Raw genomic sequence first — 23,256 nt, forward strand, 5'->3', positions numbered from 1 at the left:
AGTAAGCTAGGGCAACACTTAATATTTTACTCCCATAAAAGGCACTAGATGAGATGGTGCTTGCATGTATGGGAGCAGGGAAGTAAATATGTTCATAAATGATTCTATAACAAAATGATATTTACTTGCAAGCACAGGACAAAAACAGTAAATCCCTCAATGCTGAGTCCTGGATCTTCATTCGCCATATAATACATAACTCTAAATGTAAAACATACAGAAAGTTGCCTAACCCTTGTTAAGAAGCTTTTGCCCCACAATATCTATCTACAGTGGTGTGAAAAACTATTTGCCCCCTTCCTGATTTCTTATTCTTTTGCATGTTTGTCACACAAAATGTTTCTGATCATCAAACACATTTAACTATTAGTCAAAGATAACACAAGTAAACACAAAATGCAGTTTTTTAAAGAGGGTTTTTATTATTTAGGGAGAAAAAAAATCCAAACCTACATGGCCCTGTGTGAAAAAGTAATTGCCCCCTGAACCTAATAACTGGTTGGGCCACCCTTAGCAGCAATAACTGCAATCAAGCCTTTGCGATAACTTGCAGCGAGTCTTTTACAGCGCTCTGGAGGAATTTTGGCCCACTCATCTTTGCAGAATTGTTGTAATTCAGCTTTATTTGAGGGTTTTCTAGCATGAACCGCCTTTTTAAGGTCATGCCACAACATCTCAATAGGATTCAGGTCAGGACTTTGACTAGGCCACTCCAAAGTCTTCATTTTGTTTTTCTTCAGCCATTCAGAGGTGGATTTGCTGGTGTGTTTTGGGTCATTGTCCTGCTGCAGCACCCAAGATCGCTTCAGCTTGAGTTGACGAACAGATGGCCGGACATTCTCCTTCAGGATTTTTTGGTAGACAGTAGAATTCATGGTTCCATCTATCACAGCAAGCCTTCCAGGTCCTGAAGCAGTAAAACAACCCCAGACCATCACACTACCACCACCATATTTTACTGTTGGTATGATGTTCTTTTTCTGAAATGCTGTGTTACTTTTACGCCAGATGTAACGGGACACGCACCTTCCAAAAAGTTCAACTTTTGTCTCGTCGGTCCACAAGGTATTTTCTCAAAAGTCTTGGCAATCATTGAGATGTTTTTTAGCAAAATTGAGACGAGCCATAATGTTCTTTTTGCTTAAAAGTGGTTTGCGCCTTGGAAATCTGCCATGCAGGCCGTTTTTGCCCAGTCTCTTTCTTATGGTGGAGTCGTGAACACTGACCTTAATTGAGGCAAGTGAGGCCTGCAGTTCTTTAGATGTTGTCCTGGGGTCTTTTGTGGCCTCTCGGATGAGTTGTCTCTGCGCTCTTGGGGTAATTTTGGTCGGCCGGCCACTCCTGGGAAGGTTCACCACTGTTCCATGTTTTTGCCATTTGTGGATAATGGCTCTCACTGTGGTTCGCTGGAGTCCCAAAGCTTTAGAAATGGCTTTATAACCTTTACCAGACTGATAGATCTCAATTACTTTTGATCTCATTTGTTCCTGAATTTCTTTGGATCTTGGCATGATGTCTAGCTTTTGAGGTGCTTTTGGTCTACTTCTCTGTGTCAGGTAGCTCCTATTTAAGTGATTTCTTGATTGAAACAGGTGTGGCAGTAATCAGGCCTGGGGGTGACTACAGAAATTGATATTGAAATTGAAAATTGAAATTGACAAACCACAGTTAAGTTATTTTTTAACAAGGGGGGCAATCACTTTTTCACACAGGGCCATGTAGATTTGGAGTTTTTTTTCTCCCTTAATAACGTAAACCTTCATTTAAAAACTGCATTTTGTGTTCAATTATGTTATCTTTGACTAATAGTTAACGGTTTTTGATGAGCAGAAACATTTAAGTGTGACAAACATGCAAAAGAATAAGAAATCAGGAAGGGGGCAAATAGTTTTTCACACCACTGTATATGTAGCCTTAGTTTAATAATTGTACCAGTTCAGCTATAATTCAGGTGCTCAGTGCTGAAAGCATTAATTAGAAAATAAAGTGGGGGGGGGGTGAATTCACAGTGGAAAACCAATCCCCTGGGTGTAACAGATATACCTTCAAATGCAAAGCTGCAAAGTGATGTTGTACAAGCACCCTTGGCATGAAGGGGTTATGACTTTGTGCTGTCAAAACAGGTAAAATGAGCCCCTGCTAGTCAGGTGTGGGCCAGTAATCACAGCCTGCCTGATCATTAACCACTCATCAACCTCTTAGCAGAAGCTAATTGCCAGTTCCATTACTTTTTATATGTTTTCCTAGCCAGTTCATACCCTGCGGCTCTACTTCCTCCTCCTGTGGGAGGTCAAAGGGGACCAGTGAGACATGGGCATGAATACTATTAGAACTTTTTTATATAAAAGCCTATAAGCATATTGTATAAATGCTTATTCTTTATACAAGGAACAAGTGAAAAAGGAGGACATATTGTGCTAATTGTTGCACTTTGCACAGTTATTAGTAAATGACCATTTTGGCCTTTGCACTACTTATTAGTTCTTCAATAGTATGAAATCTGTCACAGGTAGGGTTACCACCATACCACTTTAATACCAGTTGCATGGCTGCACATATATCAATTTAGTCTGCAGTATGCATCTAAATTAATTGTAATTAGCCATGCATGATGTGGATTTAATATGTGGCTGCTATTAAAGGGGTAAGGTGGCAACCCAAGTCACAGGCAGTGCTGGAACTAGGGTCAGGCAGAAGAAGCACCGGTCTAGAGCACAAGGCTGGGGAGTGTTTGGCACATAGCTCTAATCTGCCGTCCCCTAGTGCAGGCCTTCCTGTCCTGCTCATGATCCCTGTCTTGCCTGCTCCCCACTACTCCCTAATGCTAGCTCACCTCTCCACACAAACCCCCTATTGTCATCACCATGTATGCACTCACACTTGGGGGGTCGGGGTAATGTGAGGTGGCCGGCCAGGTTGCCTAGGATGCCAGCTGGCCTGGCCCAGCACTGGTCAGGTCAGAAATGTTGAAATCATTGCCTGCTTTAATGAGGAGTGTTTTGATGCTACTGAATGGTGCAATATCTTTGGGTCTAGGGTTAAACAGATAACATATTAAAGTTCAGTTCCTTTTAAAAAGGCTCAAAATAGCAAAGTTCCATTTTACTACTTGCCAGGTAGACGCAATACAAAAATACTGGTTGGGATTATCAGTACAGAAAACATATTGTCTATCATCTTATTGTAGGTGCATACCAGTTTCTTTATTCCAGGGATCCCCAACCTTTTTTACCCCTAAGCCACATTCAAATATAAAAAGACTTAGGGAACAAAACACGCATAAAACATGTTCCTGGGGGTACCGAATAAGCACTGTTATGGGCTATTTGGTAGCCCCTATGTGGACTGGCAGCCTACAGGAGACTCTGCTTGGCAGTACACCTGGTTTTTATGCAACCAAAACTTGCCTCCAAGCCAAGAATTCAAAAATAAGCACCTGCTTTATGGCCACTGGGAGCAACAGCCAACGGGTTGGAGAGCAACATGTTGCTCATGAGTCACTGGTTGGGGATCACTGCTTTATTCCATCAACATCTATTTCACCCCTTTTACAGAGGGCACCTTTTGGCCTCAAAACAGACAAGTCTCTCCTGTAGCTCTAGAAAGACACTTAAACACTGGAACATGTATGACTGTATGTAGCATGTATGAAACAGGTCACTGTTCTATTCTCACAGTGTTTACATTATTCAAAATCATAACATTTGCTATAGTATTATGCTGCACAGATGTATTTTGTGGATATGCCAGAAACATGGAATTACCAATGTTTTGGTACAAAATACAGTCAAACATCTAATAATGTTATCTAAGGGTTATATATTTTATACATATAAGCTAAGATGATTGAAGCTGTGGAATGAGCCAAACAGGTTAAAAAAAGTCAATTAAACAGCCCATGTTTTATGGTATCATATTCACCAGAGGCATTAAAGAGGATTAATATCAAATAATTATCCCTCTCTTCTGACAACACAAGATCATTAACTGCACAAGCCAGATCAGTATCAGTCATATGTCAACTCCAGGGGGGCGGGGCTTTAACCCATTGGTTCTGGGAGAAAATTCTTCTCATTGCAGAGACTATTGTAATGATTTTAACTATTGCCATGCTATTGTAGTAGCACTAGCTGCAGTGCTTGTCAAACACATCTAAAATACATCTAAATATAAAATATTCTGCAAATCTCAGCATTAGTACCATTATGGGAACTGGATAAGGGAATCTAAGCTGTCCCTAATTTGGAGCAGGAGGTAGAAATTAAAAAGGGCCTGTTTCAAAGATAAAAATGAAAAATGCACAATGCTTCTAAACCTAAATACCTGATCATATACACACTAAAATAATAGTTGAAGTAACTTTAGTATGTAATATCTGACATTCCTGACTATATTTTTAGGGCTTGCTTATCCTTTAAACTTAGGCTGCTCATTATTTATGTACCAGCTGAATACTCCTCCCTATGCAAAATGAAATCTAATAAAGTCACATAGTTATTCCAGACACAAATGCAAACTTTGTTTTTTGAAGACAGTGTCCCTTTAATGCATGAGCAATCACGTTTCTTTCCCAATCAGCAGAACTGTGTAGCATCATTAAGTGAAGGTAATTAGTGTATGTCCTCTGGGGAAAAAGTCTGGAAGACTTGCCCTTTTTCTCTGCTATTCCAAGCAGTAAACTCTGCAAGCAGGTTATAAATGAATATGGGAATATAGGGATGCACTAAATGCATAACTTTGAAGGATTCAGCCAAATACGGTATAAAATGGCCTACTGGGCATCTGGATGAATGTAAAACCAAATCAGAACTCTTAAATGTATTTAAAGGGCCATATTTATTATGATATGTAAGCCAACATCACCTAGCAGTTAGAAAACAAAAGCAAGTGGTTGCTATGGGCACAGTATAATAAATATGCCCCTAAATGTACAAGCATCAAAATTGCAGTTGTAGTGGATTCGACTAAATATAAAATAGTGTTGGTAACATGAGTGAAGAAGTTATAACCACCTTTACTATGTGGCACCTATAGTCCCTGGAAGTCATGTGAACATTTCATCTTTTTTTCAGCATTCAGCTTTTTTCACATTTTCTTTCCCATAGGTATACTGATAATGTATTGTATGCAGCCTCTTTAATGACAGGGAACTTGAGAGTCGGGGGTGTCTATGCAAAATTTGACTGATACTAGTCCTTAGAATAGTTCTGTGTGAACAAAACTTTGCTGAGCCTTGGGTCCATTCACACATTTCCACATAAACTGTGGGCCTGACCTCCTTGGGGAGCTTGGTGCGGTGCTGGGGAGGCCAACTTGAAGGTCCGTTAGGATATGATTTGAGAGATTACCTATTTGAACTCCTAGATACACTTGATACACTTGAAAGCCATGCTTAAAAGACAATTAGAGAGTTTTGGGGTGAAATGTCCCAGATATTTTTGGAACTATGCCTGAATACACTAAACTGATACACTAAAGTTTTCCTAAGGGGGCCCTGACCAAAGATTGACCATCCATAAGGGGTGGAATGGAAAAAGTTAGACAACCTCTGTCCTTGAACGAGTGATTGACATGGCAGATGCTCGGTTTCATGTCTGGCTGCACATGGAAACTTTGGCCACCTTTCTAGAGAATTGTCTCTGTATTTAAACATTGTAGGTCGGTCACAGCATGTGACATCAGCCTTAATGAAACACTGCCATAAATCTCTCCCCATAATAATGTAGTTATGATGTAGTCAGTGATTAAGTTCTTTATGGGGGAAGTAAGTGTTTGGCTACTCAGTTACATAGAATTGGCTTATGTTTATTGGCTGTGCTAATTAACGTATTATGGAAAGGTCATAATGGGAATGGCCCACTGCCTACTCATTTCACGGTCAGCTGAAACTGATTAAGCCTTTCTTTATTACCTGATCCACTGCCATGGTATTTGGCAAGAAAATGTAGCTGACTATACACTCATTCCTCACCTTCATGCAAAAATTGTCTTCTTATAGGAGACTGAGGCAGACACAAACACCAGCTACAATGTGTATGATAAGGATATATTGTAAAGTGCAGATAAGCAGAGTGAAGATCACCCAAAAAAAGCATGCCTTTATTGGCCCAATCTCTGTTCCACTCGCGTAGCTGCACTTGGGCCGATGCTGTGCCCATCACACATGAGTTTACAGGAGCAGATTCACTTCTCTTTGCTACAAAATTCAAGTGAACTGTACAACCACTGTTCCCTTACCCTTAAAGTCCAGAAATCATACTGGGTAAAACCTTCTTTCCTAGAGTTATGTCATATTCATTATATTTCAGTCTTTAGACCTGGCATATGCTAGTAGAAAGTTATAACATGGAAAGGCTTATTTATATGCTTTAGATATGGGATGTTTTATGTCAGGGGTCCCCAACCGCCGGGCCGCGGACCAGTTCCGGGCCGTGGACAGCAGGGCAGTGGGCCGCAGCGCACCCCCCCCCCCCACGCCCCAGCGTGTCGCATGTATTACGCGCCGCGCCGCGCCCCCCTCGGTCCGTGGGAAAAAAAATTTGCCTCCTACCGGGTCGTGCTGCTGAAAAGGTTGGGAAGCCCTGTTTTATGTGATATATTTCTATAGAGACCTGCACTGTTCAGGGGTTTCTAGAGGTTACTGGGTCCCACGGCAAATTCACTTTAGGGCCCATCTTAACTTTTCATAAACATTTACTAAAACTGCTTTTAGTCAGTGCCCAGCTGGGCCACATATACCTCGTGGGCCTCCCAAGAGGGACAGGGTTAGTAACACCCCAATGTTTGGATATAAATCAACTGTAAAAGGTATGTACCTTTATTAATTTAAACTCTATCCCATTTTCTTAAAGTTTTACCCCACCCCACTGCTGAACACATGTTGTTTCATTATAAGAAATATATAGGGCCATTCAATTAAATGAGATGACATGTTTGTAGGGAATAATGTTCCCCTACTGTAAAAAACATTAAAAGTCATGAGGCCAAAAGGTGAGTGCTTTCATACACGAACATACAGGCGCTGACATCTCTAATCCATGTATTGTGCATCATGGGTCATAAGTCATGTGTTTACCTTACATCACTAAGAACTTATATAGCAGAGATAGTTTTGGATAGTGGATCGGAACTGGCCAAGGTGCATCATGACTCTGCCTGCCATGACCTGATGTGCCCCAAACATGCCTATGTTCCGCCCCACCCCCCAATCTTGCTCCCCTCTCAGCAGCTTCAGAGGATTTCAGGTGATTTTTCTAGCGGGTAAGTAAGGATTGAGGTGCAACTTTCTGACAGCAGAAAATGGCCTGTTTCTGCACGTGACTGGGGAATAGGGGGTTAAATAAGGGTGGCTGCCAAAAAATGCCACTGTAACTGATCACTGACACATCACTATCACTGATCACTAAGTACAGAAGAGCACCAGGGCCACCAAAAAATAAATTCTGTTGAATTATGACTTTAAAAAGTCAAAATTATGACTTTTAAACTCATAATTATGACTTTTAAACTCATAATTATGACTTTAAAAGCTCAAAATTATGACTTTTAATCTCATATTTATGACTTTTTAAAGAGTCAGATTTTTTTTTTCTGTTTGTACAAAACCTGCTGTTAAAAGTCATAATTTTGACTTTTTAAGGTCATAATTATGAGTTTAAAAGTCATAATTTTTACTTTTTAAACTCATAAATATGAGATTAAAAATCATAATTGTGAGATTAAAAGTATTTAGCAAATCCAATTGATTTGATTTGGATGAATAAGAACCTTTACAGACTGACTTCTGTTACTTTGTGAGTCAGAACCAGGAGGAAATTATGAAAACCCAGTTCCACAAGTGTCAAACATACAGACTATGTAGAAATACTGACGAAGAGACAAGAGGTAAAGGTGGCCCCACTCGTTAGCGCTTACAAGTGTCCCAGCACTAAAATTAGTTGATTTACAGTCAATAGTGGCGTATATTTTGTATGGGGTAGCTTAGCTGTGGCTTCTCTGTGTTTCATTTCAAGAAGGAAGCAAGAATTTCAGCATCCATGGAAAACAATTAGGTACGGGGTGGCCAGATTACATTTCAGTGCAGGACTCTACATGTGACACACCAAAACTTTTACTGGGTACTCTGGCCTTCTTTCCAGATTCAAAATTTATGAGAAACCTAATAAGATCTTTTTGAATAACACAGTACTAGGTAATAGAGAGGCTTCTTCTATAACATCCATTTTATCAGCTGGAGCCCAGGCTCTTTTTTATTATTTTATTTACCATGCAGTTGTTTATTTCTCTTTGTGCAATTAACTGTGCAAACAATGAACTACAGTTTGATATTATGTTGAGAGACACACAATAATATTTGTTTGAGTCATGCTGTGACCTGCAGTGTTTGGGATCATATTGTCCTTAAGTAGATGGCTACTCCTTAATATGTGCTCTGGAGATTTATACAGAACAACAAGTAATCCAACTGCTCCCTGAGCATCTGACTTGTTCTATTGCACTGTGGTTTATCTGTACAGTTGCCACAACAGCAGTTACGTCTACTCCCTAGGGCCTACCAGCAGTTACGTCTACTCCCTAGGCTCTATGGTGCTGGTGTGTGAGAGCCCCAGGTAATCCTGCATTTTGCTCAGTTCCTTTGCTAAGATGACTGCACACAACACAATGGGGTTGCTTTACACCATTTCTGAAGGGGCACAAAGCGAGAGTCCCTGCATCTCCCCACATAATGCCGCAAGCATTACACCTGTCCATGGCATGGAGCCTGAAGTGAAGGCAACACCATCCACTGAAGTAATAGATAATCAGTCCAAAGAGAAAAGCTACACGCACATGAAAAATGGACTGCTCAACAAGGGCAAAAATCATCCTCGACTAGAACAGCTGAGGGGGCAAATTAGAATGCAAATTAGGGAACACAGTCCCAGAAATCAAATGAGAGAACTGGTGGATAAAATGACACTTGATCATGTGGCTTCCAAGGCTCAGTCCAAAGATAACGGAGCACAAGAAAACTCATGCTTGAACCACTGCTGCAGCCCAACATGCTTTGCCTCAGAACTGGAGGGGAAGCTGCAAGCAGAGATGAGTGCATTGCGGCTGGAGGTAAAGTCCAGCTTAGAGGCACTGAGGACAGAGCTGGGGCAAGAACTGAGAGCATTACACAGGGAAGTCAAAGTCTGTTGTCACCACTGCCCACCTAAGGAAAGTGATTACTCAAATGCAGCAGAGAAGCGGGCTGAGTGGAGAAATGTTTTCCGGAAAGTGAAGAGCAAAGAGGAGCCGGATGTTAGAACACCAATCAGACTGGAAGGGCAGATTAAAGCAAGGTCAGTGCCCTCACTGGCCCCTCCAACAGGCCCTAGCCGAAACCAGGTACTTCTCAGGGCCATGAGTACTATTGCTGCTAAAAACGCCCTGATGTCCAACATTGGAGCAAGATCAGACTCTGACCCTGGACAGCTTTCTCATGGGAAGCAAAGTAATAAGCCTGCCCTTAAATCTCAGGAGTCTACAGACCATAGAAACTGGGGGAAAAAGATTAGTAACAGGACTGTGGTCCCACTTGCACAAAATGGAGATCCAGAGGCAAAAGCTCATTGAAAGAACAGTTATTGTTACAGCACTGAAATAGCAATGACTGGTAATGATTATGCTCAAGGCAAGATAAACATATAGGCACCGGCAGATATAGTTTACAATATTAGAGTGCTGTCTATTTGGGTTGGGAGGGGGAATTTTCTAAATTTACTGAGAGTTGTAGTTTGACAGCAGCTTTTTATTTTTAAAGTTCAGCTTTCCTTCATTGACCAGTACCGTCTCATCTATAACTCCACCCCTGAGCATGACAAATGGGAAAAAAAAACCTACAAGACACAGTTAAGTTATTGTAAGAAAATAATGTGTAATTTTTTTTTTGGTGCAAATAAAGAAGTAAAATATAATTAAAATAATGTTACAGATCACATAATCAAATCACCATGAACAACACATAGGTAATCTGCTCCCTTTCTATAATTCAGACATTCATACCTCAACCACAGTGTAATTTAGGCAATAAGCACAGCATTCTCTCCCTGGGGGAATTCTATTCAGTAATGTTTCTCTTTATTCTATAATATCCATCCACTGCAGAGATCTCAGCACCTTTAGTGAATACATTCAGTTACAAAAGAAGAAGAGTGGTTTGCTAAAAATATCTGTCTCACCTTCAGTTACGCAGGAATAATTTAAACAATCAAGGCAAAAGCATTTTCAATAGATTTCAAGTTATTTTTAAATGCAGTTGCAATTCCCTAGAAGAAGTATTTGTTGGTCCCTTGTGCACTGTTGGTTCTGACACATGTAGCAGGAGAAGAATTTCTTTTATTATCCAAAACAACGTGTATTTGCATTTTTAAGACTGTAGTGTTAGTTAAAGGCAGTGCAATGTGTTTTGTGATCACCCATTCCCTTAGTATCACCAGATTGCAATATTTAATGTGGGGAAAGTACTTAAGTACTTAAATATTTAAATCAGAATCATTGGGATAACAATAACTATCCCATTGACTGTGTTTTATAACCTGTGGGTAGATAAAGTAACTAGTTCTGTGTTTCAGTGTTTCTGTGTCTAATTGTAAAAATAAGGCAGAAATACTGTTAGTGCAGCTAGTGCAAGTGCAATGGGACCCAGACACTTAATAAGGGCAATCTTTGAAACCCCATTGCTCTCGAGATGGCATTGTACTCCCAGTAAGTCACTGACAGTTCTGCAGGTTTCCCATTCTTTATCTATGGGCCAAAAAATATTTGTGCATTTTGATCTTGATCTGCCTCTGGCAATTAGGATATGACCTTAAAGGCAGCGTTAAAGTTCACAACTTCTGTTTTCATATTATCAAATCAGATTTTGATGGTGCAGAGACTCAACAATATGGCAATGTCTTAACTGTAGGCAATCAGGAACAAGTTTAGATCTTCTTGGATCCACTTCAGTGCATTGTATGTTCCTTTTGTGCAGGAGCCAACAAAAATGTGTTTGGAGTAGTTCAACCTGAGCCTATCAGAAGAGCAATAATATGCAGGTGGCCAGGCTGATCAGACACATGCTGAGGAATGAGGCACGGATAGCATTGGAATGACTGACAGTAGCATCCTTGGACGCCCAGACCTTTCTTCCCTTTAGTGGCTGTGGGGTGCGGAAATTGTCTGACATTTTGACCAGTGTCTCTCCATTAGCAGTGAAATGGGCAGTTTCTGTCATTATTTTCAGCTGTTTAAAAAAACAAAAATTAGTCTCCCTTATGTTGTTAATAAACAGCATATTCTTCCAAACCTGTGCTTGTCCTAATATTAGGCTGATGTCAGACGTGGGGTATGGCATATATTTTTGGCAAGTGGAAAAACGCCACATGCCTCCTTTGCGTGCCTGCACCTGAACGAATGAGATACGCTCGGGTGCAGGCACATGTAGCCGAAATACGCATAAAAACCCGAGACTTTGCATTCATTTGCGTTTTTATGTGGATATCGGCTACATGTGCCTGCTCCCGAGCGTATCTCATTCATTCGGGTGCAGGCACAGGTAGGAAGCATATGGCGGTATTTTCAGCAAGCGTTTTTCCGCTTGCCAAAAATATACGCCATACGCCACATTTGACATCAGCCTTACCTGGCTCAGATTCACTTTCTACTACCACTTCTTCAAATGAAACAGGACAATACACTTAGTAGAGGGAGAAATAAAAAATCTATTTTAGGAAAGCAAAGGTAAAAAAATTGGAAAATGAGGTTCAATGTTGACAAGTGCAAAGTTATGCACTTTGGTATAAATAATATATATGCTAGTTATACACTTATACAGGGGCATATTTATTATGCTGTGTTAAACAAATTTGCAGAAAAAATGGTGTAAAAATCTGTGTAAAATAAACGGAGAAGATTGCTTTCCGAACACCAGATGTTACGCCATTATTTTACATATGGCGCTTTTACACTGTGTGTGTGCGTTGAGGTTCACTTGGAAGGGTCAAACCTCATTTTCCACTTAATAATTTGCTAAGCTAAGTTACCCAGAGCAAAAATTTGCTGCAAGAAATTTGGCTGTTGCTGCGAAAAACACAAATAGACCAAAAAAAGTTGCAGTGAAAAAAAAGTCACTGCTTGATTGACAGAGGAAAAGGGAAAAGAAGAGATTCTGGACAATTTAGGCTTCAGGGACAAAACTACTGTGTTGAATAAAGGGATCTTTATGGTTACTTGGCTAAATGCTTACCTAAACATAATTTGTTAGTAGTGAGTAGAAGTAACAATAATTTTCCTTATCCCTTCCCTTCATTTTTGTGACAGCAGTTTCAAAGTCTGCTTATTCAGCCCAATATTTCAGCACTGCAATAGTGGATTGACTTGACCCTCTTCAAAACTACTGCCAGTGAAGAGAAACTCCATCTATCCAACACTGACAGCAGAGTTATGCTCATAAGGCAACGCTGATATTTAGATTTAAACAACATTTTTTCTTAAGTACCTGCAACCACACTGCTGATGGCATTTTAATGTTCTCCCTAACAATATCATTGGGTGAAAGTCCAAGTGGCAACATCATGCTAACTTTATATTGCATTTTCAAAAATGAAAAAGGGTGGGAAGCTGAATTTGCAGTGTTTCACTAAAACATGCTTGGTCATGCCAGCCATGCCTACAACATAAAGCATCAGCCTGCATGTCTGAAACTGTTAATAAACTACAGCTTCCACAAGCCTCCTACACAGTGCAATTTAGCTGCATAACCACAAGATGAATACCCCCAGATTATTCAGAATATGGCATTACCATACAGCTTACTATTGTTATAGGTTTTTGGATCTTGCTGTCCATCTCTTATATAAAGTTTATCATTGATTTATTTGGTCAGATGCACAATGCACCCCAGAATATGCTTTGGCTCATATTTCCATGTATTTTACTTCTTTAAACTAATATTTCCTGAGATAATTATGTATTGCATTGAACTGCCTACCTGTTTTTGGCTGATGGATATCGGATCCTCAAACACAGTCCATATAACCACCTCAGAGCAGTCTGGAGTTGTAAGTGATCCTTGATATCGGTAGTACCTAGAAAGCTTGTCATGAGGTGGAAGCAGCATTTCCAGTGGAAAGGTGGAATCTAGTTCTATAAATTCCCCTGAAGTGAAATGGAGAGATAGAAAGCATGACAAAGGTACCAAAACCATAAGACAATATCCCAGAGATAGAATCTCAAACAAGAGACAGGGAGCTTTTAATAAATGGGCCCACAGGTCCACCATAAGACCTTTCATCCTCTACAACTTTTGACTGAAGCATCCCCCAAACGCGGCAGCTGGAACCTTTACATAACTATTTTTGCTTTTTATTAGAAAAAAAATGTACCTAAAGAATATATTTTTAATAAAAAGCTGTCATTTGTGATCACAGTTTAACTTATCCCAACATTGCTGGTACAGGCTGAAAAGCCTGGACCTTATGTCTACTTCACTAAGCACAGACTTTTTTTCTCCATTTCTTGCCTTATTGTAAGTTCCCCACTTGAAGGGAGTCCTATTTGCAGTTTTACTAAAGAATGTGATGAAATGGTCTCCACTGGATGCCTACAAGGTGAAGTGATGATCAGCAATACCTTTACTCTTGCAAAACAAGCTGGCTGTTTAGATATGAACCACATGAGGCCCACATATATTCTAGTTTTTCTAATGGATGGGAAAATTCCATCAATTTTCCCCCTAAAATCAACATTAGCCAACATGCTTAACTAGAGGGTGACTAAATATGGATATGGAGACTGTAGCTGAAAAAAAAAGTATCTTTAAAATATAATATTCTCACACAAAAATTAAATTAACATTATGTAAATAAATATATAAGCTGGGGATTTAAGCTAAATGGACATGTCATTTTTCAACTGCAACTTTTACTTACTAGTAAGGAATTATAGTTTCCTTTGGCAAGATGCCATACCCAGTTAAGACTGTTGTCATATACAGCATTTTATTGCTATGTTTATCCAGAGAATAGTCATAGCAACATAACTAGAATTGCAGTAGGCTGATTGCTAAAGTTTGCAATAAGAGTTACTGTGAGTTTGGTAAATAGGTGTGATTATGAACCAACACCACGTGCCATACCTATGGCAAATCAAGGTGTATATAATAGCAGGCAAACACAACATTGTTTTGAGTTTTGTCACCACTACTTTTGGGAATCATACAATACTTAGTGAGAACCCGTCTGTGCTAGTTTTGCCGTTTGCAAAAAAAAAGTAATTGCAACAAAACAGAATATGTGGCCTTATAATAAATACCTTTAATGCCTCAGTTAGTTAGTTGGCTGTGTTGGCAACTGAGTCTGTTAAAAGGTTAAAATAGTGTAATGTTAGTTAAACTGGGTAATTTGGGTGTTCTATGACAAAACCCCTACTACTGGAATGTAGAAAAATGACCAAAACACAAACTAGAGACTAAAAAAGAAGTTATATAGATAGTCCAAAAATCTGCCCTGCTTTAGAGAGGTAGTTCACCTTTAAATTAACTAAGATGATATAGACATTGATATTCTGAGACAATTTGCCATTGGTCTTCATTTTTTTTATTTTTTATGGTTTTTAGCTATTTAGCATTTTGATTAGCAGCTTCCCAATTTGATATTTCAGCAGGTATCTGGTTTCTAGGGTTTTATTTACCCTAGCAACCAGGCAGTGGCTTGAACTAAAGACAGGAATATGAATAGGCGAGGGACTGCATAGAAAGATAAGAAATAAAAAATAACATAAAAATAAAATTGCAGCCTTACAGAGCAGTAGTTAAAGGCTAACATAAAGGTGAACCATTGCTTTAAAGCCATACTGAGCATTTTTCTTTGGAAGGGTTCTTATTATGGTAAATATTAAATCTCGCTCTTGCGCTCTTGGTGAGGAGAACAAAAGGCTGAATAGAAATTTGACTTGAATACAATTACCTTTCAAAGACACATTCTTCATACCAGCTTCCAGAGTGTTATAACTGGGATTGTCAATCTCTGATACCTTAAGAGAAAAAAGAGCCTTAAAAATCCAAAAAATCACAAAAAAACAAACTCAATATAAATAGCAGAAAGATATATTTCTTACAGTAAAAAAGAAGCCTAGCACAGCCAGGCCTTGGGGGTCTTTCTTGGCTTCAGTGATACTTTGGTACTTGGCATTCATGTGAACAATATGCAACTGGGGACAGAAAAAAATCGGTTCATTTCATATTATTGTACTGTAAATAACACACACCCGCACAAAAACAAGACAACTTTATTGGCAAATAAGGACAATCACAGAGATACTGGTGTATTTGGCTATCTTATAATGCCATGTAGATAAAGGCAGCCCTTTCTGTGAACTATGGGCAGGATCCTTAGGAATAGTTTGGTACAATTAGGGGTGCAGTTTTCTCTCTGTGCAAACATTGGCGCAAACATGAAATGATGTACAAAATGTCAACGGACAGCTTTCAGGATTAAATCATTTCCATTAAGTACTGGATTCAATGAATGAAGTCTAATCCTGTTCTGCATATTTATACACATTCTCTTTAAAACCACAAATTCCCATTTCCTACCACCATTGCTGGAAATCCATTCCCACGGGTAATTAATTGGTGGCAGTTACCTCCATGGGATATTGCTTGCCATCCATCAAGTGCTCTGATCCATCCCTTGTTGAGCTCCCCCAGTGGAAGTGGAACTGGAGAGCACGATATGTATTTGGCAGCCCCGCACCACTGATATTTACGTGACTCTGTATCACCTCTCCACTAAGGCTCAAGAGCACTAGCAAGAGAAGACAAAGGGAATACAGAAGGTTTTTTGATGAGAAAAGGATATCAGTGGTATTTTAATGACAGTAATTTAAATGTCCACAACTCCTCATTTGTTTAAATGTGCAGCCTGGGCCTTAAAGGAAACACATGGAAATACTCAACTAAGAAAGAATAGAGTATAAATATTCTATGACGTTTATGGTAGGATTATATGGAAAACCAAGCAGAGCAAGGGTAATATGTCAATAACTGTGTTCCTCCACCACCACCCCCCATGTAGAAGTAATTAAAGTGTTAAACCACCTCACCTGAGTGTCCATCATTTATTAGCTTCCACCGCCCAGGTGTTGCATGGTCATATCCCTGGAAACTGATTCCCCCCAAATGGCTGTCTCTCTTTACTTTCGACCTCTCAATGTTGATAGGGGACTGACTCTCTCCCCCACAGTTATGGCTGATGTCCTTCCAGTGATCTGGCCCTAATTGCAACAGAAGGGACTAAATATTAGACATTTATTGACACTTGTCTATGACATACCTATGTGTGTGTATACAGAGAAATAATACAAGTATGTTTTTTATCTATGCAAATATATTATAGACCCACTGATAACTAGCTTATAGGATAGGTAGCCACAGGTCCAGACTGGGATTCAAAATTGGCCCTGGAATTTCAAGTACACAGACACCTAAACAGCCCCCACCAGCCCAATAAATAGTGACTGTCTATGGCATCTTACAGCAGCCCCTCTGGCATTTGCCAGAATCCACAGATTGCCAGTCTGGGCCTATATAGCACACGCTAAAATCTACATTGGAAGCATAACTATCTCTGCTTTACAGGATCTATACAGTATTTTTTTCTATGTTCCATACAGTTTTGTTTTTTTTCTAAGGTTCCATACAGATTGCAACTTCATGGAGCTTTTACTTGAGATTTTTTTCCAAATGTATCATAACACAGGAGCATGAATTCAATTATGCAGCTATGTTTGCTTTACTATTTAATATCCACTTGGCAGGTGGTCTGTCTAAGACCGGATTTAAAGCACACCTGCTGCTACTTTCTGGAAGGCTGACTTTATATCAAATGTTGGGTCTCTTGAAAAACAAAGTGTTAGAGATGTGGTCTGTTTAGAGCATCTATTATATTTCTCAAGTTATACACTGCAGAATTAGTGTGTTAAAAACCAGTACAGGTCAGCTTTGTATTGGTAGATATTGTCAACTATATTTGTACTGTAAATAATATGTAAATAGCTTTTTTTTGTTTTGTTTTGTTTTTGGCACATTTCTTTTTGTGCTGTATATTTTTGTTTCTTTAGCCTATAGGATAAACCCATGTAAATGGGAATTTTCTAAGAGCCTTAAGGAATTTGTTCCCAGAATCCCTTTGACTTATTTGTTTCTTTATAATAGATATGTTTAGAAAAGCCGCATTCCAGACTAAAAATATTTTTTGTGTATTTGACCCGTTTGTTAAAAATAATTGTACAGGTATGGGATCTGTTATCTGGAAACCCATTATCAAGAAAGTTCTGAATTATGGGAAGGCCATCCCCCATAGACTTTATTATAAGCAAATAATTCTAATTTTTAAAAATGATTTCCTTTTTCTCTGTAGTAATAAAACAGTACCTTGTACTTGATCCCAACTAAGATATAATTAATCCTTATTGGAAGTAAAACACTCCTATTGGGTTTATTTAATATGTAAATAAACTTTTAGTGTGGAGATACAAATTACAGAAAGATCCCTTATCTAGAAAACCCCAGGTCCCGAGCATTATGGGTAATGGGTCCCATACCTGTATACAGTTTATCTGCTCTCTTCTGTGCAAAGATTGCCCTACGGTCTGGCCTCCCTTGCTACAAAAGAGCATGTTTAACTAAAAATAATTTGCCAATCCTAAGCAAACTCCTTCTTTACTAGCCTAGGCTATTTTGATTTGGCTTTTCTCTTTGAATAAGGCATAATACATTCCAAGATAGAGAAGTTGTTTCTCTTCCTTAAATTAGATATATGTAACTATTGTATTGCCATTGGAAATAAACTAAGTGAGAGCTGTGGGCTTTTTCAATGAATGTTGCCTGTGAGGAATGGACTTCTGTGTGGAGCCCACAGATAGAGTTACACAAATTTCTTATTGTCTAAAAATAATCCTATTAACCTCTGCATTTTATTAGTCATTTGACCTTTATGAATATTAATGGGCAGTGAAATGAAAAGAATGTTTAACCTTTATTCATATTTAATCAGGGAAATTCTCTGAATGAGATTGAGTTAAAGTGATACTGATGCTTTCAAATGTTTTATAGCAACTGCGTCAATACACTTTAAAATGATGTCATGACCTTTCCTTTCCCTTCCCCTCACCCCATTCCACAGTTGTTTGTGGGACTTTTGCCCTTCTGAAGGTCTCAGGGCTGAGACTTTATACGGGGCAGGATGGGAGCGAGAGTGCAAGGTTCCAAATGGCCTGTGATGCTCATTGGTCAAAATATCTGTGCACATCTGTATTTTATCATAATTTCTGTGCAACTATTTCACATATATGTTGAGTATAAAGGGGAGGAAAGTCCAATGCTACTTGCTTATTCCTGATGTATTACACCAGTAAAAGCATCCTTTACAAGAGCTTTTGTATATATATTTGTATATATCTTATATATTCTTCTGGTTGCTGTACCCCAGCTCTTTGGATGACCACAGTTCCCATGCTTGGCACTTTTCAGGCCACCAGCCAATAAAAAGGAAGCATAGAAATATCAACACACCACTAGCCAATAGTAGGTCATTAGAAAAATAGCAAGGAAAATGGCAGGAAGGAGTAATGAGGAAGATATAAAAAGTACTAGACATGAGACAAGGATTACTTAATAACTGCTCCACAGTAATATTACTATTATATATGTGTGTGTGTGTGTAAACTGTACAAATAAAACAAAAAATTAAAAGGATTTATTAGTATGTACCCAGGGTAGGTCAATACAGAGTGCAGGGCATGGTGCATAATGCAAAAAATGAGGGCAAACTGCTGTGTTTTTTGCACTTTACACCCAGCCTTGCACTTTTCTGAATTGCCAGAGACCTTCTTATACCACATGAATACAGCACTGTCTGCATTTGTCAAAACTGTATTCATGAGGGGAGTTCCCATCCCCTCCCGTCCCCCTAACTAGCAATTACCAATGGACAGAACCTTATGATCTACTCCTATGCAATAGCCGTAAAATATTTTCTTTTTAATCTAATTTTCTCTGTATTGAATTTGCTTATTTGTCTTTTATTTGCATTTAATTTCTATTATATTTGGTCTAACACAGATTGGCTATTTTGATATTTCCTATCAGTCCCTTAGTTTAGGTCATGTCTCAAAATGTTTGAAAGTTGCCCCCCCCAAGGAGTTAAATATGTACAGTGTATATTATTTCTCATTTCTGCACTCACCACACTTGGGGTCCTGAGAGGAGTAACACCAAGGACCTGAGCAAATAAACATAACAAATTTAGCAAAGCACATTGACTAAAAAAAACAAACTAAACATATTTCATATTAACTTGCTTTTGGGATGACAACCATGACATTAAAGGGGTGGTTCACCTTAAAGTGATACTGACACCAGAAATGAAACCTTTTTTACATCTATCATAACATTATCTTTGCATGAGCTTTATAATTTTGCCATAAAAGTATTTCCTGATGCTTTTCCATTCCGTATCTGATCCCCCTTGTTCTCCTGTGAGGGGGGGCCATATTTGTGCAGCAGGAGTACGTTAGCATTAGAATCTATAACTGACAGGCTGAGAAGGGGCAGTCAGGTTGGCAAAACAGTCGGGTTTAGGAACTTCAGTAACAATTACTTACAAAACCAGCCCTATCAGTGAAAAAAGATCAACATGACCTATAGGCAACTTTTTATGTAGATTCATAATTTGAAAAGTCATTTTTTCATGTCAGTATCCCTTTAAGGTTACCCTTTAGTATGTTATAGAATGGTCAGTTCTTAGCAACTTCTCAACTGGTATTCAGTTTTTACTTTTATTTTTAATTATTTGCTTTCTTCTTCTGACTCTTTCAAATGGGAGTCACTTATGTTTCTATTCAGATCCACTTCTATTCCTATTTCAATTTCTTATTTGATTCACTGCCTGGTTGCTAGGGTAATCTGGACCCTAGCAACCAAATAGCTGCTAAAATTCTAAACTGGAGAGTTGGTGAATATAAAGTTAAATAATTCAAAAACTACACGTAAAAATGAAGACCAATTGCAAAATGTTTCAGAATAGCACTCTCTGCAACATACTAAAGGTCATTTCAAGGTGGACAACCCTTATTGCAGCCAGTTTTAGAACATATAAACATAGAAAGTGAGTTAATGGGGGAATTCACACAATATTTACAATAAGGGATATAAACAAATATTCACTTTTGCTGTTAAGGCAAATTAACAGTTAAAATAACCTAGAAGCAGACCACTTTCCATATTAATTAAAAGAATATTGTCACTTGATATATTCAAAGAAGACATATAAAGTTTAAATGAACTTACTTTCTATAAATGCTTAGACAAAATAATCTTTACAGACAGCTTTATAAATAAATTCTCAGTTTGTAAACTGTGTATTTAGCAATAGCAGGTCACTTTCCACAGTGGGCAAGTAACAGCATTGTAGTAGAATGTACTGTAAGTGCTTTACATGCTTCCATACTGCAGTCACTCCAATACACCTATTCGTCAAGGCAAGGTTTCCAGCTTATTGCTAGGATTTGTTTAAGGAAATGTATTCAACAGCCAGTAGGAATACAGAGAACTGATTGAACAACCTGAGATGCCTAAAAGCAATTAACATACAAAACTACATATAATGAATGCTCTCATGTTGGTTTTGTTCCCCAGTGAATTGTGTAATTGTGCAAGGAAGAGATGGTTTGATCGCTACATTCCTCAACTGGACAATTCAAGATTCTCAGGGTAAGATTTCTTGTTTATATCCCACCCCATTTTGGGACCTTATAGTTGGCAGAGTGTTATAATTCATAATAAAAGGGAAAGTCGTGATAAATCAAAAAAGTATATAAACCTTTGTGTGAGAGAACTATATAGATAAAACACTTTTCCCAATGTTCTCTATACTGTCCAAACTCTATCGGCTGTCACTCAGTTTAATAAAAGAGCGGAACTTCTCTAAATAGCAGTCTAAAGCGACAATTTAATACAATAATTTGACCTTTAATTTAATAAAAGCTGTTTTATTGACTTGGAATAGCTCATTCTAAAATTCTAATTTTTAGGTCCGGTGCTTAAGTTAGATCCATGTCAGACCTACAAGACAGAAATAAGGCATTGCAAGTGGCTCACCTCCTCCAGATCCATGTACAACTAAAGGCCACGTGAAGAAAGTAAAGCAGAGCAGGTGCAGCTTCATGTCCTCGTGCTCAGAAGTGTCAGACTGCAGGAAAGCTCTGGAGTCTGGCAACAGTCTCACTTACTCTTCACTTCTTGCTTACACAGAGCTGGACTGGACACATAGCCTCTCCAAGTCTCACTTAAATATTTATTGGGATCAGGGCTGAATTTTCAGCTCACACTTTTCTCCTTGGGAGGGGGCAGAGGAATCAGCTGGACTCCTCCTGTGGTACTGGACTAACTCTTTTAACTCTTTGTCTGTTGGAGAGTAGTAATAGGTAGTGTATTGGAAAGGACATATTGCTATTAGAAGCTGCTGAGATGTGTGTTGCAGGCAGTTTGTTCCTTTATGGTATCAATTCATGTTGCTACTTGCAAAAGACCAGAGCTGATACAGTGAAACACTGTCCAAATGGAGGGACATTTGTGGTCCACCGGGAGCTTTGTATTGCCAAGGACTCTCTAAAACAGGGACCCCCTACCTTTTTTACTCGTGAGCCACACAAGCATGAAAATGTTCCTTGATGATGCTAAACAAGGGCTGTGATTGGCTATTTGGTAGCACCGTGTTGACTGCTAGCCTGCAGGGGCTCTGCTTGGAGCAAATCTGTGTCTCTGGGCTTCCAAAACTTGCCTCCAAGCCAGATATTTAAAAATGGGCACCTACTTTGAGGCCACTTGGAGTAACATCAAAGGGGCAGACAGGAAACCTTGTCATCTGTGGGAAACTCCCCTCTCAGCGACAGAGCCTGAAATTACATGCCCCTGCATATTTATAGGTGATTTGTTGCCCACAGGAGGAGATTTTCTGAGCAGCAAAGCATCTCAAAATATCTGCCCCTCCATGTTTTTGGGCGAGTCATTGCCCATGGGAGAGGAGACTTTCCGGGGCAACACAACACCTCGTGATTATACCACTAATACCACTACTGTATAGGAGCATTGTTTTGTGGTGTTTCCAGTGTTTTTCTGGTATCCTCGTGGGCCAATCTGACACTGGGTTTCTATAAAAGTATATTAATGATCAATTCTCCAATACAGGGAGTCTGCCTTATATTACAAGACTCTCTTGTTTTTCTTGATCGCTAGCATATTTAAAGAAAAACTCAAATGAGTTAAATGCCGTTTCTAGCAATATAAAAACTGATCACAAGACAGGTACTTGTACTCGATGGTAACTAAGATATAATTAATCCTTATGGGAAGCAAAGCAATTCTAGTGGGTTCAATTACATTACATTATTTTTTAGTAGACTTAAGAAATGGAGATCCAAATTACAGAAAGACCCTTATCTAGAAAACCCCAGGTCCCGTGCATTCTGGATAACAGGTCCCATACCCGTGTATCAAATCATTACCAAAAAAGGTCTACAGGATGTACAGCATGTTGGTACCAAGATGAAATATCAGTTCGAGAAAGCATCTCCCATCTTATGGTATAACCCAGATACAAAACTATGGGCTGAATAATAGTGCTTAGTTTCCAAAACATTCACTTATAAAGTGTTAGAGGATTTATGTGGGTTTTTAGTAAATCAAAAGTGCACTACAGCAGTTGTTACTATAAAAATCTACTAAACAAATTGGGACATACAGTAAGTTCGGTGGCAATATGTCTGTAGAGATGATGAAAAGCCAAGGTAACAAATACACGCAAGATAGAGGACTGAGTTCTATGGTTCCAACAACCCTTTACTGGCCATACACCTTTAGCGCTTAGAGTGTATAATTGTTGCAAAGTATTCTCAAAAAATGCAGGGGTTGGGGCTGGAAGATGCGGCTAGCCGGCCTGAGAGAAAAGGGAGCTTCTTCAGTTTGAAAACTGTGTTCATTGAATCCAGGCAAAACAAAACATGAGAGAAATAGATATAAATTCAGCTAGCTGCTGATAACTTTGCTAGTATGATGAAAAAGGAAAAACACATGGCAGAACACATTGGTTAGAGATATGGGCCTGGCTTGTGCTTTATTTCTGGATCTTGGATATTTGTCAAGAACTGTAACTTCCACAATCCTTGAAACACCAAGTGAGAAAGAGAGAG

The 23,256-nt window shown here is 38.9% G+C and overlaps 1 protein-coding gene across 1 annotated transcript; it reads right to left on the minus strand.

The window, feature by feature from the left end:
- Window positions 1-9,757: 9,757 nt before the first annotated feature.
- On the minus strand, window positions 9,758-21,762 carry LOC779564 (carbonic anhydrase 15). The gene is made up of 8 exons (XM_002931906.5): window positions 21,167-21,762; window positions 19,254-19,289; window positions 16,111-16,281; window positions 15,652-15,812; window positions 15,124-15,216; window positions 14,973-15,039; window positions 12,998-13,164; window positions 9,758-11,251 (listed from the first exon to the last, which is right to left on the minus strand). The coding sequence occupies exons 1-8, from the start codon at window positions 21,231-21,233 to the stop codon at window positions 11,042-11,044; spliced, it is 972 nt and encodes a 323-aa protein (XP_002931952.3). The 5' UTR covers window positions 21,234-21,762; the 3' UTR covers window positions 9,758-11,041.
- Between the last annotated feature and the right edge of the window lie 1,494 nt (window positions 21,763-23,256).

The sequence above is a fragment of the Xenopus tropicalis genome, chromosome 1 (assembly GCF_000004195.4).
Source record: "Xenopus tropicalis strain Nigerian chromosome 1, UCB_Xtro_10.0, whole genome shotgun sequence".
In the NCBI taxonomy this organism is placed as follows: Eukaryota; Metazoa; Chordata; class Amphibia; order Anura; family Pipidae; genus Xenopus; species Xenopus tropicalis.

Bases quoted from the DNA above. Each gene is read 5' to 3' on its own strand.
- LOC779564 (XM_002931906.5), bottom strand. From the start codon at position 21,233: ATGAAGCTGCACCTGCTCTGCTTTACTTTCTTCACGTGGCCTTTAGTT. The intron at 15,813-16,110 runs GTGAGGTGGTTT...TTCTCTTGCTAG, and splicing joins AATAAATGATGGACACTCAG to TGCTCTTGAGCCTTAGTGGA. The intron at 13,165-14,972 runs GTAATTGTATTC...ATTTCACTTCAG, and splicing joins GAAGAATGTGTCTTTGAAAG to GGGAATTTATAGAACTAGAT.